General features: G+C 41.6%; 1 protein-coding gene across 6 annotated transcripts in view; it reads right to left on the minus strand.

Moving 5' to 3' along the window:
- Positions 1-16,396, minus strand: part of RGS7 (regulator of G protein signaling 7) — a 530,023-nt gene that overhangs the window by 231,813 nt on the left and 281,814 nt on the right. For 5 of the 6 annotated variants that reach the window (XM_008694602.2, XM_008694610.2, XM_040636051.1 and 2 more), the window contains one exon: positions 11,254-11,350. In XM_008694602.2, coding sequence (XP_008692824.1) covers positions 11,254-11,350 — 97 coding nt within the window. Of the gene's footprint in view, positions 1-11,253; positions 11,351-15,408; positions 15,465-16,396 lie in introns of those variants that run through there. The other variant, XM_008694617.1, reaches the window with a different exon arrangement.

Raw genomic sequence — 16,396 nt, forward strand, 5'->3', positions numbered from 1 at the left:
TTTGTCCAGAGTAAGCTCTCAGTTTCAGAAAGGAGCATCTTAGACTCTTAGAAGCATCTTATAATTACCTAGATAGCCTTACAGGCTCCACAGAAAAACATTCCAGATTACTTATTCTTATTGTCTTTAAATTGACTCCAAATATAAGCAGCATTGGGTTAAATCACATAAGGCATCTTGAAAGCTGCTCTCAAAAACATTTAGATGCAAAATATGGACTTACTAAAACTTGCATTGGCCTAGGCCATATGATCAAGCTTGCTCTTTTTTCTTCTTACCTCTGCAACTATCCTCATGACAAGTTTAAGCCTCCACAGATCATGCCTAGATGGCATTAATAAATGTGCATGCAACCCTCGGAGGAACAAAGGAAAAGAGGCAGGAAATACTATAATTATTACATTTAAAGGCAACTTGATGTTTTTTTAGAGATTTTTAAATTTATTCATTTATTTCAGAGAGAGAGAGACCATGCACGAGCAGGGCGGGGGGGTAGGGGAAAAGGAGTCAGAGAGAGGGAATCTGAAACAGACTCCATGCTGAGTGCAGAGCCCAACAATCTCACGACCCTCCACAAGCCAAAACCATGTCAGATGCTTAACCGACTGAGCCACCCAGGGACCCCAAAGGCAACTTGATTTTTAAGCACACATATACTGCCCAGTTTTCATATACATGACTGAAAACAGCAAGGCATCATAGAGAACTGTCTACGTTGTTAGATAACTAAATCAATAATAAAATATAAGTGGTTCCCTATCCATTGATATAAAATATCACGGTTTCTATTTCTATGCAATTGGAGTAATTCAACATGTCACTTCCTTTGACATCAAGCATGTTGAAAGGAAGAGCAGGACAGAGAGAAAAAAAATGGTCAGAATGCTTTTCTGAGCCTTAAGGCTTGAGACCAACAGAATATTATTCAGCCTTGGAAAAGAAGGAAACCTTGTTTTTTGTGACAATATGCATGGACCTGGAGGATATTATGCTAAGTGAAATCAGCTAGACACAAAAGAACAAATACGTGATGCCATGAATATGAGAATCTAAACTGGCCAAACTCCTAGAAGCAGAGAGTAGAATGGTGCTTGTCAGGGGCTGGGGAAAGGGAGAAATGGAGAGGTACTAGTCGAAGGGTACAAAGTTTCAGTTACACAAGATGAATAAATCCTCGAAGTCACAGTGCCTAAACTTAATAATATTGTGCTGTACACTTTAAAATTTGCTAAGCGGGTAGCTCTTATGTTAAATGCTCTCATCACCCCCAAATAAATAAATAAGGTGGGAGGAAACTTTAGGAGATGATGGATATGTTTATGGCATAGATACTGCTGATGGTTTCACCGGTTTATACTTCTCTCCAAAGTCATCAAGTTGTACACATGAAATATGTACAGCTTTCTGATGTTAGTAATACTGACATACATAAAGTCACTTAAAATGAAAAAAAGACCTGAGGCCAGCCAAACCCACACAACATAAGGACTATCAGACAACAAATGTGACCACACATTTTGGTCTTGCGGGGTGGTGATTGGTGGTAAGTCATTTATAGGAGAGCATGTTAAAAGTGTTGAGGAATGGAATTAACTTGCAAAAGAAGGATAGCAATGAGATTCAAGCCCTTAATTATCAACATGCTTGTGATGGAGAACCTTCTCAACCGAATAAAAGACCAAAGATAGAAATATATGAAATGCAGGAATGGTTGACCAGAACTCCCTTTAATTTCTACCATTTTCTCCTCTGTTTACAGTGCTTGGTGATTTAGAACAGGCACCAGCCTTTTTGGCTCCTGAGAATTTGTTCAGTTAGTTCAACCTTCAAATATGTTAAATAACCTGATTTAATAGGAGTATATTTATTTGATAGCTGCCAACAGGCAGTCCTGCAGACTTTTCTGATTGCGGTGGGCTGCTTCACAGGCATGGTCCAATTTAAGTTTAATGAAAACCTACACCATTTACAAAAAATCGAGAAGGGAATTCCGGTTTGTTTCCTGCTATAGAAAGTAACATTGGAAACCCAGTAATTTCACAGTCAATTGATTGAAGGAAATGCAACTCATCTAATAGGTAAAGGCTTATTTCACCGTGACCTAGAATAACTGAAATGCTGACTGTCCAGATATGAGAACATCCAAATGCCCTAAAGAATCACGGAGTGTCATGACAAGAAATATATTTCATTTTCAGCTGTGTTAATCTGCAGGGAGTAGGGCGGTGGTGGTGGATATTTCTAGAGATATTACCTGAGGTTTGGCCAAGCGTTGATTTTAAGCTTATCTATCATAAACACAGTGATAGCTTCACCCCACAATCTTTCATGGTGCACAGACCATGATCCATTTTGAATAAAGCAGATTAATGGAGAGTTTAGACTTCATGTGCTGATTGGTTCTCAAAGAAAACTGCTGGAGTCTTTATCCCCTGAGTGTTAGATCTCCAGACACAGAATGATGCCTAGTCACTTAAATGAGGACTTCATGGTTCACCCTGAGCCCATCTCCCTTGCTGCTCCAAGGAACTACGGCGACAGTCCTGTAGGCCAGGACTTGAGCAAACATATATGAACCACATACTCTGTTCACCCCTAAGAGCTTCTGTTCCACAGAGGTCCATCTTTGGTCCTCTCATTTTCTCCTTCCACGCAGAACTCCAAAAGAGATCTCATCTATTCAGCTTCTCACCAACAATCCACCCAGACTAGATGTCATCTACTCATTGTATTACTGAATACCCATGAATTCCGGATATATATATAATATATATTCAACAGCTGGCCATTTCACAGGGTTGTTCTGTGAGAATCTGAAACTCAAGGTGTTCAAAATTTACCACCACTTCTCCATCATTTCCATGAAAATAGAGAGAGAGAGAGAAAGAGAATCCCTGTGTTTATGAATCCATTTGTAAGAGGTATCACTGTGCATTCATTGTCAGGTCATAAATATGGGTGTCTTTGTTGGCAGTGCCTTCTTTAGTAACCAATCTGGCCTCTCGCTAATCCCTCCCCGCCACTGGCTCCATCCTGAATCCTGCTACTGAACTAATGAAGTTCCTTCTACGTCCTTCAAGTTTCTTGTACATCTGATTTTTTTTTTCCCAATTCCACTGGCCCTGTGGGTCAGGCTGTTGTAATCTTTGCTCTAGATTGCAGCCTCAGCTCCCATCCTTATGTCACTTCTCTACAAACTGATATTTACTCCCTACATTTTCCCCAGAGAAAGCACCATTAAAAAAATTTGATAATCCCATTTCCCTGCTTAAAATTCACCAATTGCCCCTGACTCTTTACAGGATAAAAGTCTGATTCCTCAAGATTCTTACTATTGCTTTCAGTTCTAACTTCCCCTCTAGAATCCACATGCCTCATCCTGTGTCAAGGTCACTGCAATTTGTGAAGTTCTCTGAGCTTACAGGACCCTCTCCCATCTTGAATTTTTGAACAACTGCTCCCCTGTCATCCGGCTAACTCTGATTCATCCTTTACAATGAATCTCAGATGTCACCTTCTCCAAGAAATGCCTCTGACCCCAACAGCTTGGGTTAGATTTCACACACTCCTCAGCACTCTGGGTGTGCCCTATCATGAAAACTATCTCACCTTGTTTGTCTGTCTCCTCACAAGAGAGTGGTCTCCTCAAGGGCACAGACCATGTCTTACTTCTCTGTATAATATCATTCAATTCCAGAGAAAGATTTCTTTTTAGAGGCCAAAAACATAGAGAAAAGGTTTTTAAAAATCCAAAAAATCGATGTGTGTTGATGAAGCCACACAATAGTGTAACTCCTTTCACAATCCATATGAATGCAAATATTTCCCCTAAAATTACCATTATTAGTTACCCGCTTAACGAATGTTTAACAAAGACCTCCTATGTTAGACATTGCTTTGGTGCAAGGGTGACAAAACTGAGCATATGGAAGTGTCCTGTGGTTTACAGTACTGTCTAGAAGACAGACATTAATCCAATACTACCACAAGTGAGTTTATAAACTACAGATTGGAATAAAGCTCTCCGAAAGAAAGTAATGTCATTTTATGAGAGTACATAAGAAAGGAAACTGGCCTGGACCTAAGATGAGTAGGTCTAAACTGAGCGTTTCAAAAACCAGAGGGAAACGCCTCGCAGGGGAAAGCCCCCATGGCAAGAGGAGCGCGGTGAAATGTGAGAGATGAGAAGTGGTCCCTGGGGCTAGAACCAAGGAAGCCAGAGACAGCTCTCGGTGAGACGAGGTCTGACAGGCAGGTAGGGATGAGCTGTGTTGCTGTCAGGAATCTTAATTTTATCTGAATTCTAAAAAGAGAAACGATTTAAATGGATCCGAATTCCAACTTGAAACTCGCAGTGTGGCTGCGCTGGAGAGATGGAAAGGATAAGGAGCAGAGTGGCTGTGGAGAGCAGTCAGGAGTCAAGGTGCTCACTCACGTGAGTGGAGGTGCCAGGAGTGTGAGAGCAGAGAGCAAAAAGCCAGCGGACCGGATGACTGCTAGGAGAAAAGTTCCCAAGACTTGTTGACGAAGCAGCACACTTGGTTCTCTGAATCACAGAGTGTATGTGGAAGGGAAGCTTGGGTATCATTACGTGTAACCTCATATTTTAGAGGTGAAGACAGCACAGCCATTTTCTCCAGGTCATCAAGTCCTCAGAGGTAAAACAGACAAAAGCCCAGGTGTTTTGTCAAGCGCTCCGGTTTTTACCTGGAGTGAGGACATGCTGGGAGATGAATGTAAGGGTCTCCAGGACTGAGGCGCCTACAGGTCTGATATGTGTTCATTTGTCATGATGAAAAGACACAGGCTCCGGCAAAGGACAGAACTTACGGGGGCAACACACAGTGCTGGCCATGGAAGTAGATCTTGGTTTGAATATTAGTAAGCTGTGCAGAATTGAGCTAAAAACTTGAACTCTCTGACCCCCCCATTTCCTTCTCTATGAAACAGAGATAAACAATAATTACCTTGAATGCTGTAAGGCATAAAACTAACATAGTAAAAGCCATTAACCATACGGGAGGCTCCCAAATTACTAATATTTTCCTCTAAAGTAGAAAGAAATGTTTTCCTCCGACACATATCTGCTATATAATATAAAATTAATATAACATAAAATGTAATACATAATACTTAATTATCTAATATAAAACTAATTGTTATTGTTAACTGTTATATGTAATATATAAGCAGTTTGCTATTTTAATACATAGAATCAAAAAACCAAACACTTACAAAAGAAAACTATTACTATTAAAAAAAATCCCAATGTTTGATTTAAACTTTTAAAACATTAAATATTGAGAAAACATTTATTTCATCAGGACTTAAAGCCTATTTACTTTATGTTTATTAGACTCTTAAACCCTATAAATGTCCATGATGGTGAATCAACAAAAAAACTACACCCAAATAATATTCAGTATTATTATAATGTAATGTATTTTCCAGAAATAAAGCACCCCCAAAAAAGCCCTATTTCAACATCTTGTTCTTAAGCAACTGAAAAACTATGTTGTCAGTTTTAATTCATTTGAATATGCATGTAGCCAAGGTAAATGGTATAGTAGTAAAAAATACTATCAAAGATGGATCAAATATCATGAAAAATGTAACATTAATCATTTCCTCTTATTCACAAACTTGTGCTCCATCTGGATTTGGATCTATATTCTGATTCCATTCAGAGTTTAAACGCAAAGCTTTTGTGGCTGATATGAGTGTCATAGTTTGCTTTACCAAAGACTTTCAGGCTAGAGATGAAGAAATATTGTAAGCTACAGGATATGAATTCTAGGGTAATAGTTACCTCATAGGAATAAGGCTTATGAGATTCATTCAGAGAAAATCCTCAGCAAAATCTGCAAATATTATATTTTTAGCTTTATAGTTATGTTTTTCCAATTTGAAGGTACAATTGTATAAAAATTGCATGAGCACTTTTATTACACTCTTAAGCAGTATTTGAGCTTTATCCTTCTTCTTGTGGTGGAGAGCATCACTTCAAAGGCAAGATGAAACCCCACTTGAATGGGCAGGATTCGGGCAAAACAACTCCTAAGTATACAGACACTTCTCAGATATTTCTGGATTTATTTCTTATCTACCTTCAAAATATGACGTGAAGCAATTTACAGTATCAATCCCTCCCATTCTCTCTGTTTCACACACACAAACGTATCCCAGATAAAAACAACAGCAGCAATCAAAGACAGACAGAAAAACAATTAGAGAAAAAAGGAGGTAATACATCATCGAGGTGTCAGGTGAGAAAGTAATAATAAAATGTTCAATTTAGCAAACGAGCTTCCTAGAAACAAGAGAAAATTTATATTTTTCCAAAAGGTAACAAAGTAGTATGTAAATAATCATTTCTCTGCCTCTAAAGGCTTCTATATCATTATACCCAAACCTCATAAAAGTATTTCTTTTGGCAATTAAGGACATGTAATTAGGGTTCGTGGTTGAAGATCCAGTTATAAAGTGAAGGCATGTAAGCAGTTTTGCTCCCGCGACTGACTTTTTAACCCTTGTGAAGAGAACTCAGCTCAGTTGATTGTACTTAGTTGAAACTTGAGCACCAACGTATACGTAATATGTCTATTTGCCACTAATATTAAAATATTAGCCTTCAAAACACGATATAGTAGATAGAACAGTGGGTATTTGCTCACTGTTTGTTGAACTGAAATAAAAATCCTAAAGAAAAATATAGTTATCAGGCCTCCAAGACTAGAAGATGCCAATTCTATATATACATATTTTTTCAGCTTAGAAATACTGATTCCCTGGATACATTTCCGTCCTAAATATCAGCAGTTAGGGTTTGGAAATTTGTATTCCTAAGAACCTCCCCACTGAATCTGTTTCAGATGCAGGAAAAGTCTGAAACAGAAAAGGGAGGTGAAGAATACAGCAAAACAAAAGGTAGAGGTTTTATGGTGTGTGTGTGGGGGGAGGGGCGTGTGTGCGATGCCATAGGAAGTGGGTGAGGTGGCAGTACCGTGCCCTGGAAGACTGGGACAAGGGCTGCAAAGCCACCAGAAACCCAGCACTTTCTGCCCCCTCTCCTCTGCTTCTTTTCTCCCTGTGTTCCATTACTCTTAATCTGCAGACAGGCTTGCTTTGTTTTTCTCTGCACCTGCCCATTATGTCATCTCAGTGCCAGACACACACACACACACACACACACACACACACACACAGAGAATTGAAGTTTGGGAAACTCAACAGAAAGAATTGCAGGAAAGAGAATCGATAGGCCAGGCTCTAGTCAACACTTACCACTGAGCTCATCCCCTAAACGGGAGGGGTCCAGCTACATACCACCATCAGAACTGCCTGAGCTGCTTCCGCAGTTGAGAAAGTAATTTTGGGGAGAAACAATGTGATTGTATCCACCCAAAGATATCTCCTAGCCCGCAGTTCAACGACCAGCATGGAGGGTTCATTCAAAGACTTTTCCCTTGATCTTGGCACCACAGAAACCAGGAGACCAAAATTAACAGTTCTAAAGAGCTAAATAATTAAAAAAAAAAAAAAAGCCTGGATGTTTAGCTGGAGGAAATGCATTTACCAGGAGGGGGGAAAGCAAAGAAACAAAAACCCCAAAGACCAAATCATAGTTATATTATCTGCGGAGTAAGAGTCTTTGACATGATCGGGGTGTGGATCTCAGATGTTGTGAGATAGGATTGTGTGATCACTTTCTCAACATGGCTGTTCTCACCCGAGGCAGGTGGGGGGATTCCTTGGCTTAGGGGCTGCCAGGGGCCGCTGGAGAGTGCCCATCCCTCCACATGGCTGTTAACAGCCAGGAGTCTGAGATGCTGAGGAGGTTCTTGGGTGGGGAGGAGAAGTAGATCCTTCTTCCCATTCCCTTCTCCTTCCCACAAGCAAAACAAACACAACAGCAAAAAACATTTAATGGACTGGGATAGGCTTGATTGAGGCCAGATTGTAGAAAAGGAAAAAAAAAACCAATAATAATAATAATCAGAGCCCTTGAAAGCCCTAGAAAGATCTGCACAGGCAAGTTGGCCACTGCACCCAGCATCCTGGGTAAAACACAGGTGTTGACGTGGAACCCAGTCCAGCCCTGCTGCCCTGTCCTTAAGCTTCAGTGTTAAAACTGAGGTTCTGCTTTAGTGGGTCTGGGGTGGGCCCACATACTATGTTTCTAATAAATTTCCAGATAAGGTTGATACCACTGGTCCATGAACCATGTTTCGAGCCTCAAGACTTTATAGAGCGTAGTGGGTAATCCGAAAGAGTGGGACTCACCATCGTAGAGACCCTTTCCCCCCGTGGAACAGTCCACGACAAGACAGACTCCCGACAATCACGCCACCCTCCTCTCACACATGACATCACTCATTCATCACAACTAGTTTCTGCTTCTGCTAAGAACCACGACATTAGCAGACCCATTATTTCTTTGGGAATTCTGCAGTAGAACGTGAGGCACGTCTAGAGGGAGGAGGGAGAGGCGGAGAGGCAGGAGAGCAAGCAGCAGGTGGCAAGTGGGACCACGAAAGGACACAGGGATTAATCCCAAATCACGGTAAGAAATATCAGGGAAGGAAAATTACTACAAAAGACCAAAAACTGCTAGTGAAGTAGATGGGGCTTCAGACTATTCTAATTTGGGGATATTACGACAAAGAGATTGGTTAATACTAGACATAATACTATGATATCAGTTAAATCTATGGCAAAACAGATAATTACACCTGTGAGGTGGAGCTCATGAAAAGTTTCTAGGAAACACAGAATGATAATTAGAAACTAATTACATTAATATGAAAATGTCACTGATACTCTCTTTATGTAAGAACTACCATTGTTGTTTTAGGTTAATGAACTTAAAACGAGCCTCAGGCACTTCATGGTTCATTCTCTATCTATACGTCCAATCTTACTTTTTAATTAAGATCTTCATATTGTCAATCAAATGTTCTTCCAGGAGGGTGCTACATGGGAGCTGTATGAAATCTTATGGGACTCTATGGGAATTGTATGAGGTATTGCTACTTGAAGAACTCAACCAAAAATTTCAGATATACCATGAGAGCAGATAACTCAAACTTGCAGCTCAATGAGCTAAACTTTTTTTGTTCAGCCATTTTTGTTTATGAATATTGTCGTTAAAAACTCTTCAACTGCCATGCCTTCACACAGGCCACTGTTGACCTGACCACAGTTCCCAGGGCAGACGGTGGGTAACACAGCATTTATCTGCCTGGACTCGGACTGCATTTCAGTTTGCAACCTTTGCATGACAGTATTTAAGGAGCTAAGTCCTCTCACTCGTCATCAAAATATGAGTGATTTTCATATTCGTATTTTTTTAAGATTTATTTATTTATTTGAGAGAGAGAGAGAGCACAAGCGGGGGTGGGGGCAGGGGGAGAGGGAGAAGCAGACTCCCCACTGAGCAGGGAGCCCGACTTGCGGGACTTGATCCCAGGACCCCGAGATCATGACCGGAGCCCAAGGCAGACGCTTCACCAACTGAGCCACCCAGGCGCCCCTAGATTCGCGTTTAGATACAAAGTTAATTCTCCAAGTCGCTGACTCCAAGGAGCTTAATTTTTCCTAAGGGATGTAGGACATCATACAAAAATATGCATAAGACAAAGTAGAGCATAATAACTGCTATTAGAGAAGCAAAAAACAAGTTTTTCCCCAAAGAACTCTTGGAACTAGCTGTTAAAGAATTCCGTAGTCAGAATGACCTGGAAGTCAGGACGTGAGTCAGTGAGAAGGGAAGAGATGGAGTAAAGCCCCAGATGCAAGAAAATACTGGCTATCATCAGAGAAGAGCAAGAAACTGGAACAAAGTGGGCGTGAAACGCAGTAACAGGAAAAAGGGCGTATTTTGAGACCAGATGTCCTCCCAGTGCAGCTTTCGTCTGGTCCTGTTCTCTCTCCCATTCATCAAAGAGCAATGCAGCCACCAAACACCAACATCTGGGCCTGCCTGTTTGTTCTGGTCCTAATTACTGCCCTCTCACCAAGGCCGAAGGCCGGCTGACCATTGTTCTTCTTCTGACTCTTGTTCACGAGGAGGTGCCACAGAACCCTTGCTTAGGAACCCCGTCAACCCCATCAACCCCTCCTCGGGCTCAGGCCAGCCTCCTTACCCCGCTGACTCGCTGTGAAGCTCTGGTCTGTCCGACTCTGCTTCTTCTCCACATGCTTGCCCAGGCCCAGCACGCCTGAGCCCCACCGCTCGGGCACCCACCGTCTCGAGGAGCTGGAGCACAGATTTCTAACGCAGCACTACCACTGTCTCTAGGGTTTCTCCAGTCACTTCCAATCACACTGGGGGGTTTCCCTATTTCTGCTCATGATTCCTTAGACTCACAGTCACCCAATGACAAAAGAAACCCAACCCCATTGGGTTATGTCCCCTCACAGCCTCTATACCCAGTTATTTAACAGATGCTCATGTTTTCCCCTCTACTCCCTTACTCCCCGGGGAGCAGAACGCTGGAACCCAAACTATTCCCATGCAGGTCTTGGACTTATGCGGTGACAATGGCGCTCACTGAACGCCAGTTTGCCCTGAGCGCCTTCATCGTAATGAGCTCTGCAGGAGTGTGAGGGTCTCCATATTCTCCGTAGATCAGAATTAGACCCTCATCCTCCGACCCAAGTCTGTCTGTTCCAGCCTCTCTGTGCATCCTCACCCTGGTCACCCCGTTCTGCACACACCGCTGGTGGTCTTGAAGCTGACAGGACTCCTCATTTTTCAAACTCAATTCATCACTGCTGTTCAGGAACCCCTTCCTGACTGATGTTTTTCATTCTCCTCATTTCTTTTTCTTTCTTCTTTTTCTTTTTTAAGTAGGGCTTACACACATTATCCTGAGATCAAGACCTGAGCTGAGACCAGGGGTCAGATGCTTACCCACAGAGCCACCCAGGCACGCCTCACCCTCCTTTTTTATATATAATCTGTACCACATTGTTTCATCCATCTCTAATATCATCTTCTATTATTTCACATTGTCCATCATGTCTTCGCAACCGACCCAGAGTAAAGTATGGTCATGATTTTTGCTTTTATGTTTTGTTTTACTATCCCTCCAAGGCTCCAACATGATGTGGAACATGGCCTGGGTATTTCATAAGAGTTACTGAATAAATGAGTTGGACAGAGTTTCAATACTGAGTGGCTAGAATTGATTTTAAATGGTTACGTCGAGGGTGCTGGAGAAAACAGTGCTGCACGGAGCGCACACTTACCAGAGAAGACGCTAGGTATCTTGGAAAGAAAGCTTTTGACAGTACGAATGGGGATCCCATTTTTTTCATCTTGCATGCGTGCTATGACGTCTTCCATCTAAATAACAATAATAAAATAATTAAAGCCTTTTAAAAGGTGAACTTTTTCAGAAACATCAGTTCTCATAACAACTCGTTACACCAGTCTTGCCCAGCTAAGCGTAATGCCATAGCCTTGCCTTTCTCCGTTATGTCACGTTAATACTTGTAGTTGGTTAAACAGTGATGGAGAAAACAGTACGAAAGGCGGCCATTTTAAGGTCCATGAGGCTACTGAAAGGAATTCTGTGCTTTGACTATTCCCTCTCTCCTGGTTTCACATTCTTTGGGTATAAAGGTTGAGATAAAAGAGTGTTTATTTCTGAAGCTGTCAGAAACTACCGTCATAGCAAAATTCTCACTTCATTAGTATTATCTCTGTGGAACTCCCTGCAAAAGAAAATAGAAGCCTTAAAAGCATGTGTGTGGATTTCCTCTTTCAGAAAGCGAGTTTCTATGATTTGTTTCAATGTAAACTTCTTCGACCTGCCTAGAAATGCAGGACTGACCGCCAGCAACTGCTGCTTCTCTTGCCTGGGCATTTACTGAAGTGTGACATGAAACACACGCATGTGCACGCACACACGCACATACACGCACGTACACTAACACACGTGTGCGCACACACGCACGTACACTAACACGCGCGCGCACACGTGCACGTACACTAACGTGCGCACACACTAACACACGTACGCACGCACACTAACACAAGTGTGCGCACACACGTACACTAACACACGTGTGCACACACATGCACATACACTAACACACGTGTGCACACACACGCACGCACGTACACTAAAGTGAATGCAGCACTGCTTTCTGCCCATCTGGTGAATTCTCTTCTACCTGTTTCAGTCTGGTTAGTATACACTCTCTCTTGCTTTTGAGATGTTTTCACAGTGTTACGAAGCCTAATGTGAAATTCAGATCTGAGTAACATTCATTCAGATGCTAATCCCTGTGTGTTTCCATGCCTGTGGCCCACATACACACACACACACACACACACACACACACAGGGGTCATATCATGGAGCTCACCATCCCTTCACTCATTCCCTCGCTCCACAAACAGCTACTGATCGCCGATTCTAGACCAGACTTACCGGGGGCACGGTGGATATGAACATGAATATACTACAGTTGCTGTCCTCAAAAAAAGTCACAGTCAATATTGAAAACAATGGTAAAATCTGAGTAAGGTTTGTAGTTTATCTAATAGTGGTGTACCGATATCAATCTCCTGTTTTTGGTCATTCTGCTAGGATTCTAGAAGATGTTTACATTATGGGGAGCTGTGTAAGGGCATCTGGGAATTCTCTGAACTATTTTTGTATCTTTTCTATAAGTTTAAAATTATTCCAAAAAAAATTTAACAAAATCATACTATAAACTTGGTATCAGTGAATTACCAAATTCCCATGAATACAACTTCAGAATGGTTTTCAACGAAGACCTCTCACTTGCATGGGTAAGTATTTTCAGATGTGTTCCCATGAGAAACTGCTCCCCAGAAACTGGAGATGTGGGGAGAGTGGGTTTCTGAGTCAGACAGGTCTGCATGGGACTGACTCTGCTCGTCTTGTGACCATCATGTTCACCTTTGAGCAAGGGAAGTAACCTTTCTAAGGTCGCTTCCCATCTTTAAGTGGTGATAATAATATTTATAGTCATTCCTTCACAATGTTCATAGGGTAGGGATGGGGCTGGGTGGAGGGTGAAGTATGTTAAGGTTAAAGCATAAAACATATATAAAGCCCCATACACAGACAGTAAACCTTGGACTTCAAATGTCCGCACACACCCCCAGTGCTTAGGGATGTTTAGTCCTCACTCCTCATGCTTTTTGGGGTTTTGTTGCGTTTTTTATGTAGCGGGAACACCGTTGTCTCTCTCCCCTGCCTCTTTCTGCCTCTCACACCTGCTGCTCCAGGGAAACTGGGCTGACTTAGCAGGTGAGAGAGTTGGGAATGAGAAATTGGTCCTGGGCACATCTCCCTTCCCTGGGGAAGCCCACCTCGAACTCTGCTGGTGGGAGGCCTGCCCTAGTGAGTGAGTACGGCTGTTCAGGACTGAGTTGCAGGATTAATGTCCTCGATAATAGCTTTATCAGCAGTGCAGGTGATACTATGACCCCTTGCTGCCTTACGCTTCGGTTGTGATTCTCAACTGGTTTGGCATTCAGAAAAAGGTTTTTTTTATTGGCCCTCCAAAGAGCCCAATAATAGCTAAATCTTTTCATGTAATCAACACAGCTCCTCTAAGTATAGAAACATGAAAATCGTCATACTTTTCTGACTTTTCGTTTTGTTAAGTTTGCCCTTCATTCACCTGACAGGGTGTCCTGGAATGATGAAAAGCGGCTCTGCCTTGTCTCGTGGCAGCCGGTAGACTCTTGGATTATGAGTTTAACAGTTTAAACCAGGTCAGATGAGACAGATGGGGACACCTCTGATGCCCCTTAACACCTCCACACCCTAGGATGTGGCAACAATCACCTCTGGTTGGGACTCAATTACAGTTCCTTGCTATGAGGAGAGAGAGGTGTTCTCTCTGCAGTCACACCACTTCTCAGCTCATTGGATCCCAAAGGAATGAGATTAGGAATCTGGGAATTGAAAGTGAGCTCTGTGGTTGTATTTTCAAAGTTTTAATCTTTCTGAGCCATAATTTCCATAATAGAGAAAAATTCAACTCCATGTAAAAAAGAAGATCTGTGTTCTAAACTGAAAATGTGATCACTGAAATGTATTCAGGTATTTTTATCTTTATTCAGATACGATGTATCTGTGAACTTTACCATGGCCTAGAATGAGCAACAAACAAAATAAACAACAAAACAAAAAAAAAAGCAAAGACAAAGACAAAACCGATCTGGTTTCTAAAAGCTGAAGCCAGTCTCAAAGGCTACATATAAACACACATCCTTGGGGCGTCTGGGTGGCTCAGTCCGGGTGGTGTCCGACTCTTGGTTTTGGCTCAGGTTGTGATCTCGTGGTTATGGGATCGAGCCCTGGGTTGGGCTACGTGCTCAGTATGGAGTGTGCTTGGGACTTTCTCCCTCTCCTTCTGCGCCTTCCACTTGTTCTCTCTCTCTCTCTCAAATAAATAAATCTTTAAAAAATATAAATACATACATACATACGAACTAACACATCATCTTATTTGATGAAGTTTCCTTACATACTCACTTAGATTTTATTTATTTTTATATTAAGTATGGTTTTAACAGACTTGATTATCTGCTTTCCCACTATTTGCAATAGTAAATCAGATGGGAAATAGAATGTTAAAAGCAGACAAACTAATAGAGCAAGCTAGGCAGCAAGAGGGATGAGACACTGTACAAAGTAACGCCAAAAAACACTAAAATTCTGCGACATTTAAATGGAAGCCGAAAGGACTCAGCTACCTCAAACACCCGAAAGAAGGTATTTACACATACACACATCTATTGACTGATCGATCTATGATCTGTCATCCCCATCACGGTGCCACTGAGTTGTAAAGCGTTAGACTGTTTTCACTCGCACAAGCCCATTTCTAGGGTGAGGAAAATTTCAGCTTGAGATGACGGAACACTGAGCTATGGACAGGACCGCTGGGCATGGCTGGTCACTGAGGCTCTCTCTGAGTCTTACTTTCTGCACCCTTCAAATAAGAAGCTAGAGGCCTGCGACTGGTAAGATTTCTTCTAGCTACAAAATTACTCAAGTCTGGAAATAATCATCCGTGTTCAGAACCAGGTAAGTCTCCTCACTTAAGTCAAAGAGCCAGTTCCCTATCAGAGACAAATAGATGAGCCCATTAAATTGATCAGGGCCTTTTACAAAATGCTTCCAACTGTCAGCACCTTTTAATATCAATGCAAATAGCAATGTGATTAAGAACGCGCAGTGAGGCCAGTCAAATCTAAGTTTGAATCCTGGCCGTGCTACCTGCACGTTGTATGAACAGGTAAGATACTCCACAACTCTGAGACTCCGTTTTCTCATCTGTAAAATGGAGATAATAGCATTATACATCTTATCAGGGCTGGGGATTGATGAAACAATGCTAATTAAATGTTTACCCATAATGCTGCCATTATCATCATCACGACATCATCAGCACCATCATCGTCATCACCTTTGTCCTCATCAACAAAAGTTTCTTCCCTCATCACTGTACTAGGAAGCCACAAGCCCTTCTTCTTTCTTTGACGGTCCAGCTGACAAAGATAGCTGTGATTAAATGCCAAATATTCATAAGAACCAACAATCGTCAATCACTTAGACAGAGATACCCACGGACAAGCTCTCTCTTAGCTTTCTTATAGAAGACTGGGCTGGTGTTGTCCTCCTAAAGTAGGGGGTTTGATGAGAAGAAATGTCAGGAAGAATATTTTTGCATATAAGCAAGGACTACGTAAACTATGGAAAGATAATATTTAGAAGAAAGGGAGAAATGAGGTTGCATTCATTTATGACAAAGTGCAAATGCCTCTACTGTCATATTTTCTTGATGAATTTGCCTCGTGAAGTGTAGAGAGTCAAAAAACTGAATTGAGATTGAGTACTCTTTGCAGAAGTAATCTTCTTCTCTATGTGAACGAATCTTCTACGTGTGTGAAGAGTAAAACAATTGTCTCTTGCAAAGTAATTTTGAGAATATCTAGGCTCGACTTGTTCAAAACATTTCTTATACCTCAATTAGAAGACCTTCACATTTAATTATTATAACAGTCTGTTCTCCCTTAGGGTGAACGTCTTGAAAAACGAAATCTCACCTCACTCGTTTTTGTATTGTTGATACCTAAAGCGCCTGGCCCACAAGGAAGGGTCAAAAAAAAAGGGAGGGGGCGATACATTGAATCTCTGTTTATAGCACATGTTGGTTTTTCTGAGATGCAAAGCAAAAGTGCACGTTAAATTGTTTGAGATGCCTGAGATGTTGAAAATGGTTGTTGTGTTGGGGGGGTTTACCTTTTATCTAACATTTGTTGGGAAAAAACAGGCTGGGTCAGAAATACTGGGACAGAAGAGCTTAATGTACTATAAACTAAACTACTCTCCTATTTT

Source organism: Ursus maritimus, unplaced genomic scaffold (genome assembly GCF_017311325.1).
Source record: "Ursus maritimus isolate PB19 unplaced genomic scaffold, ASM1731132v1 scaffold_2, whole genome shotgun sequence".
Taxonomy (NCBI): domain Eukaryota; kingdom Metazoa; phylum Chordata; class Mammalia; order Carnivora; family Ursidae; genus Ursus; species Ursus maritimus.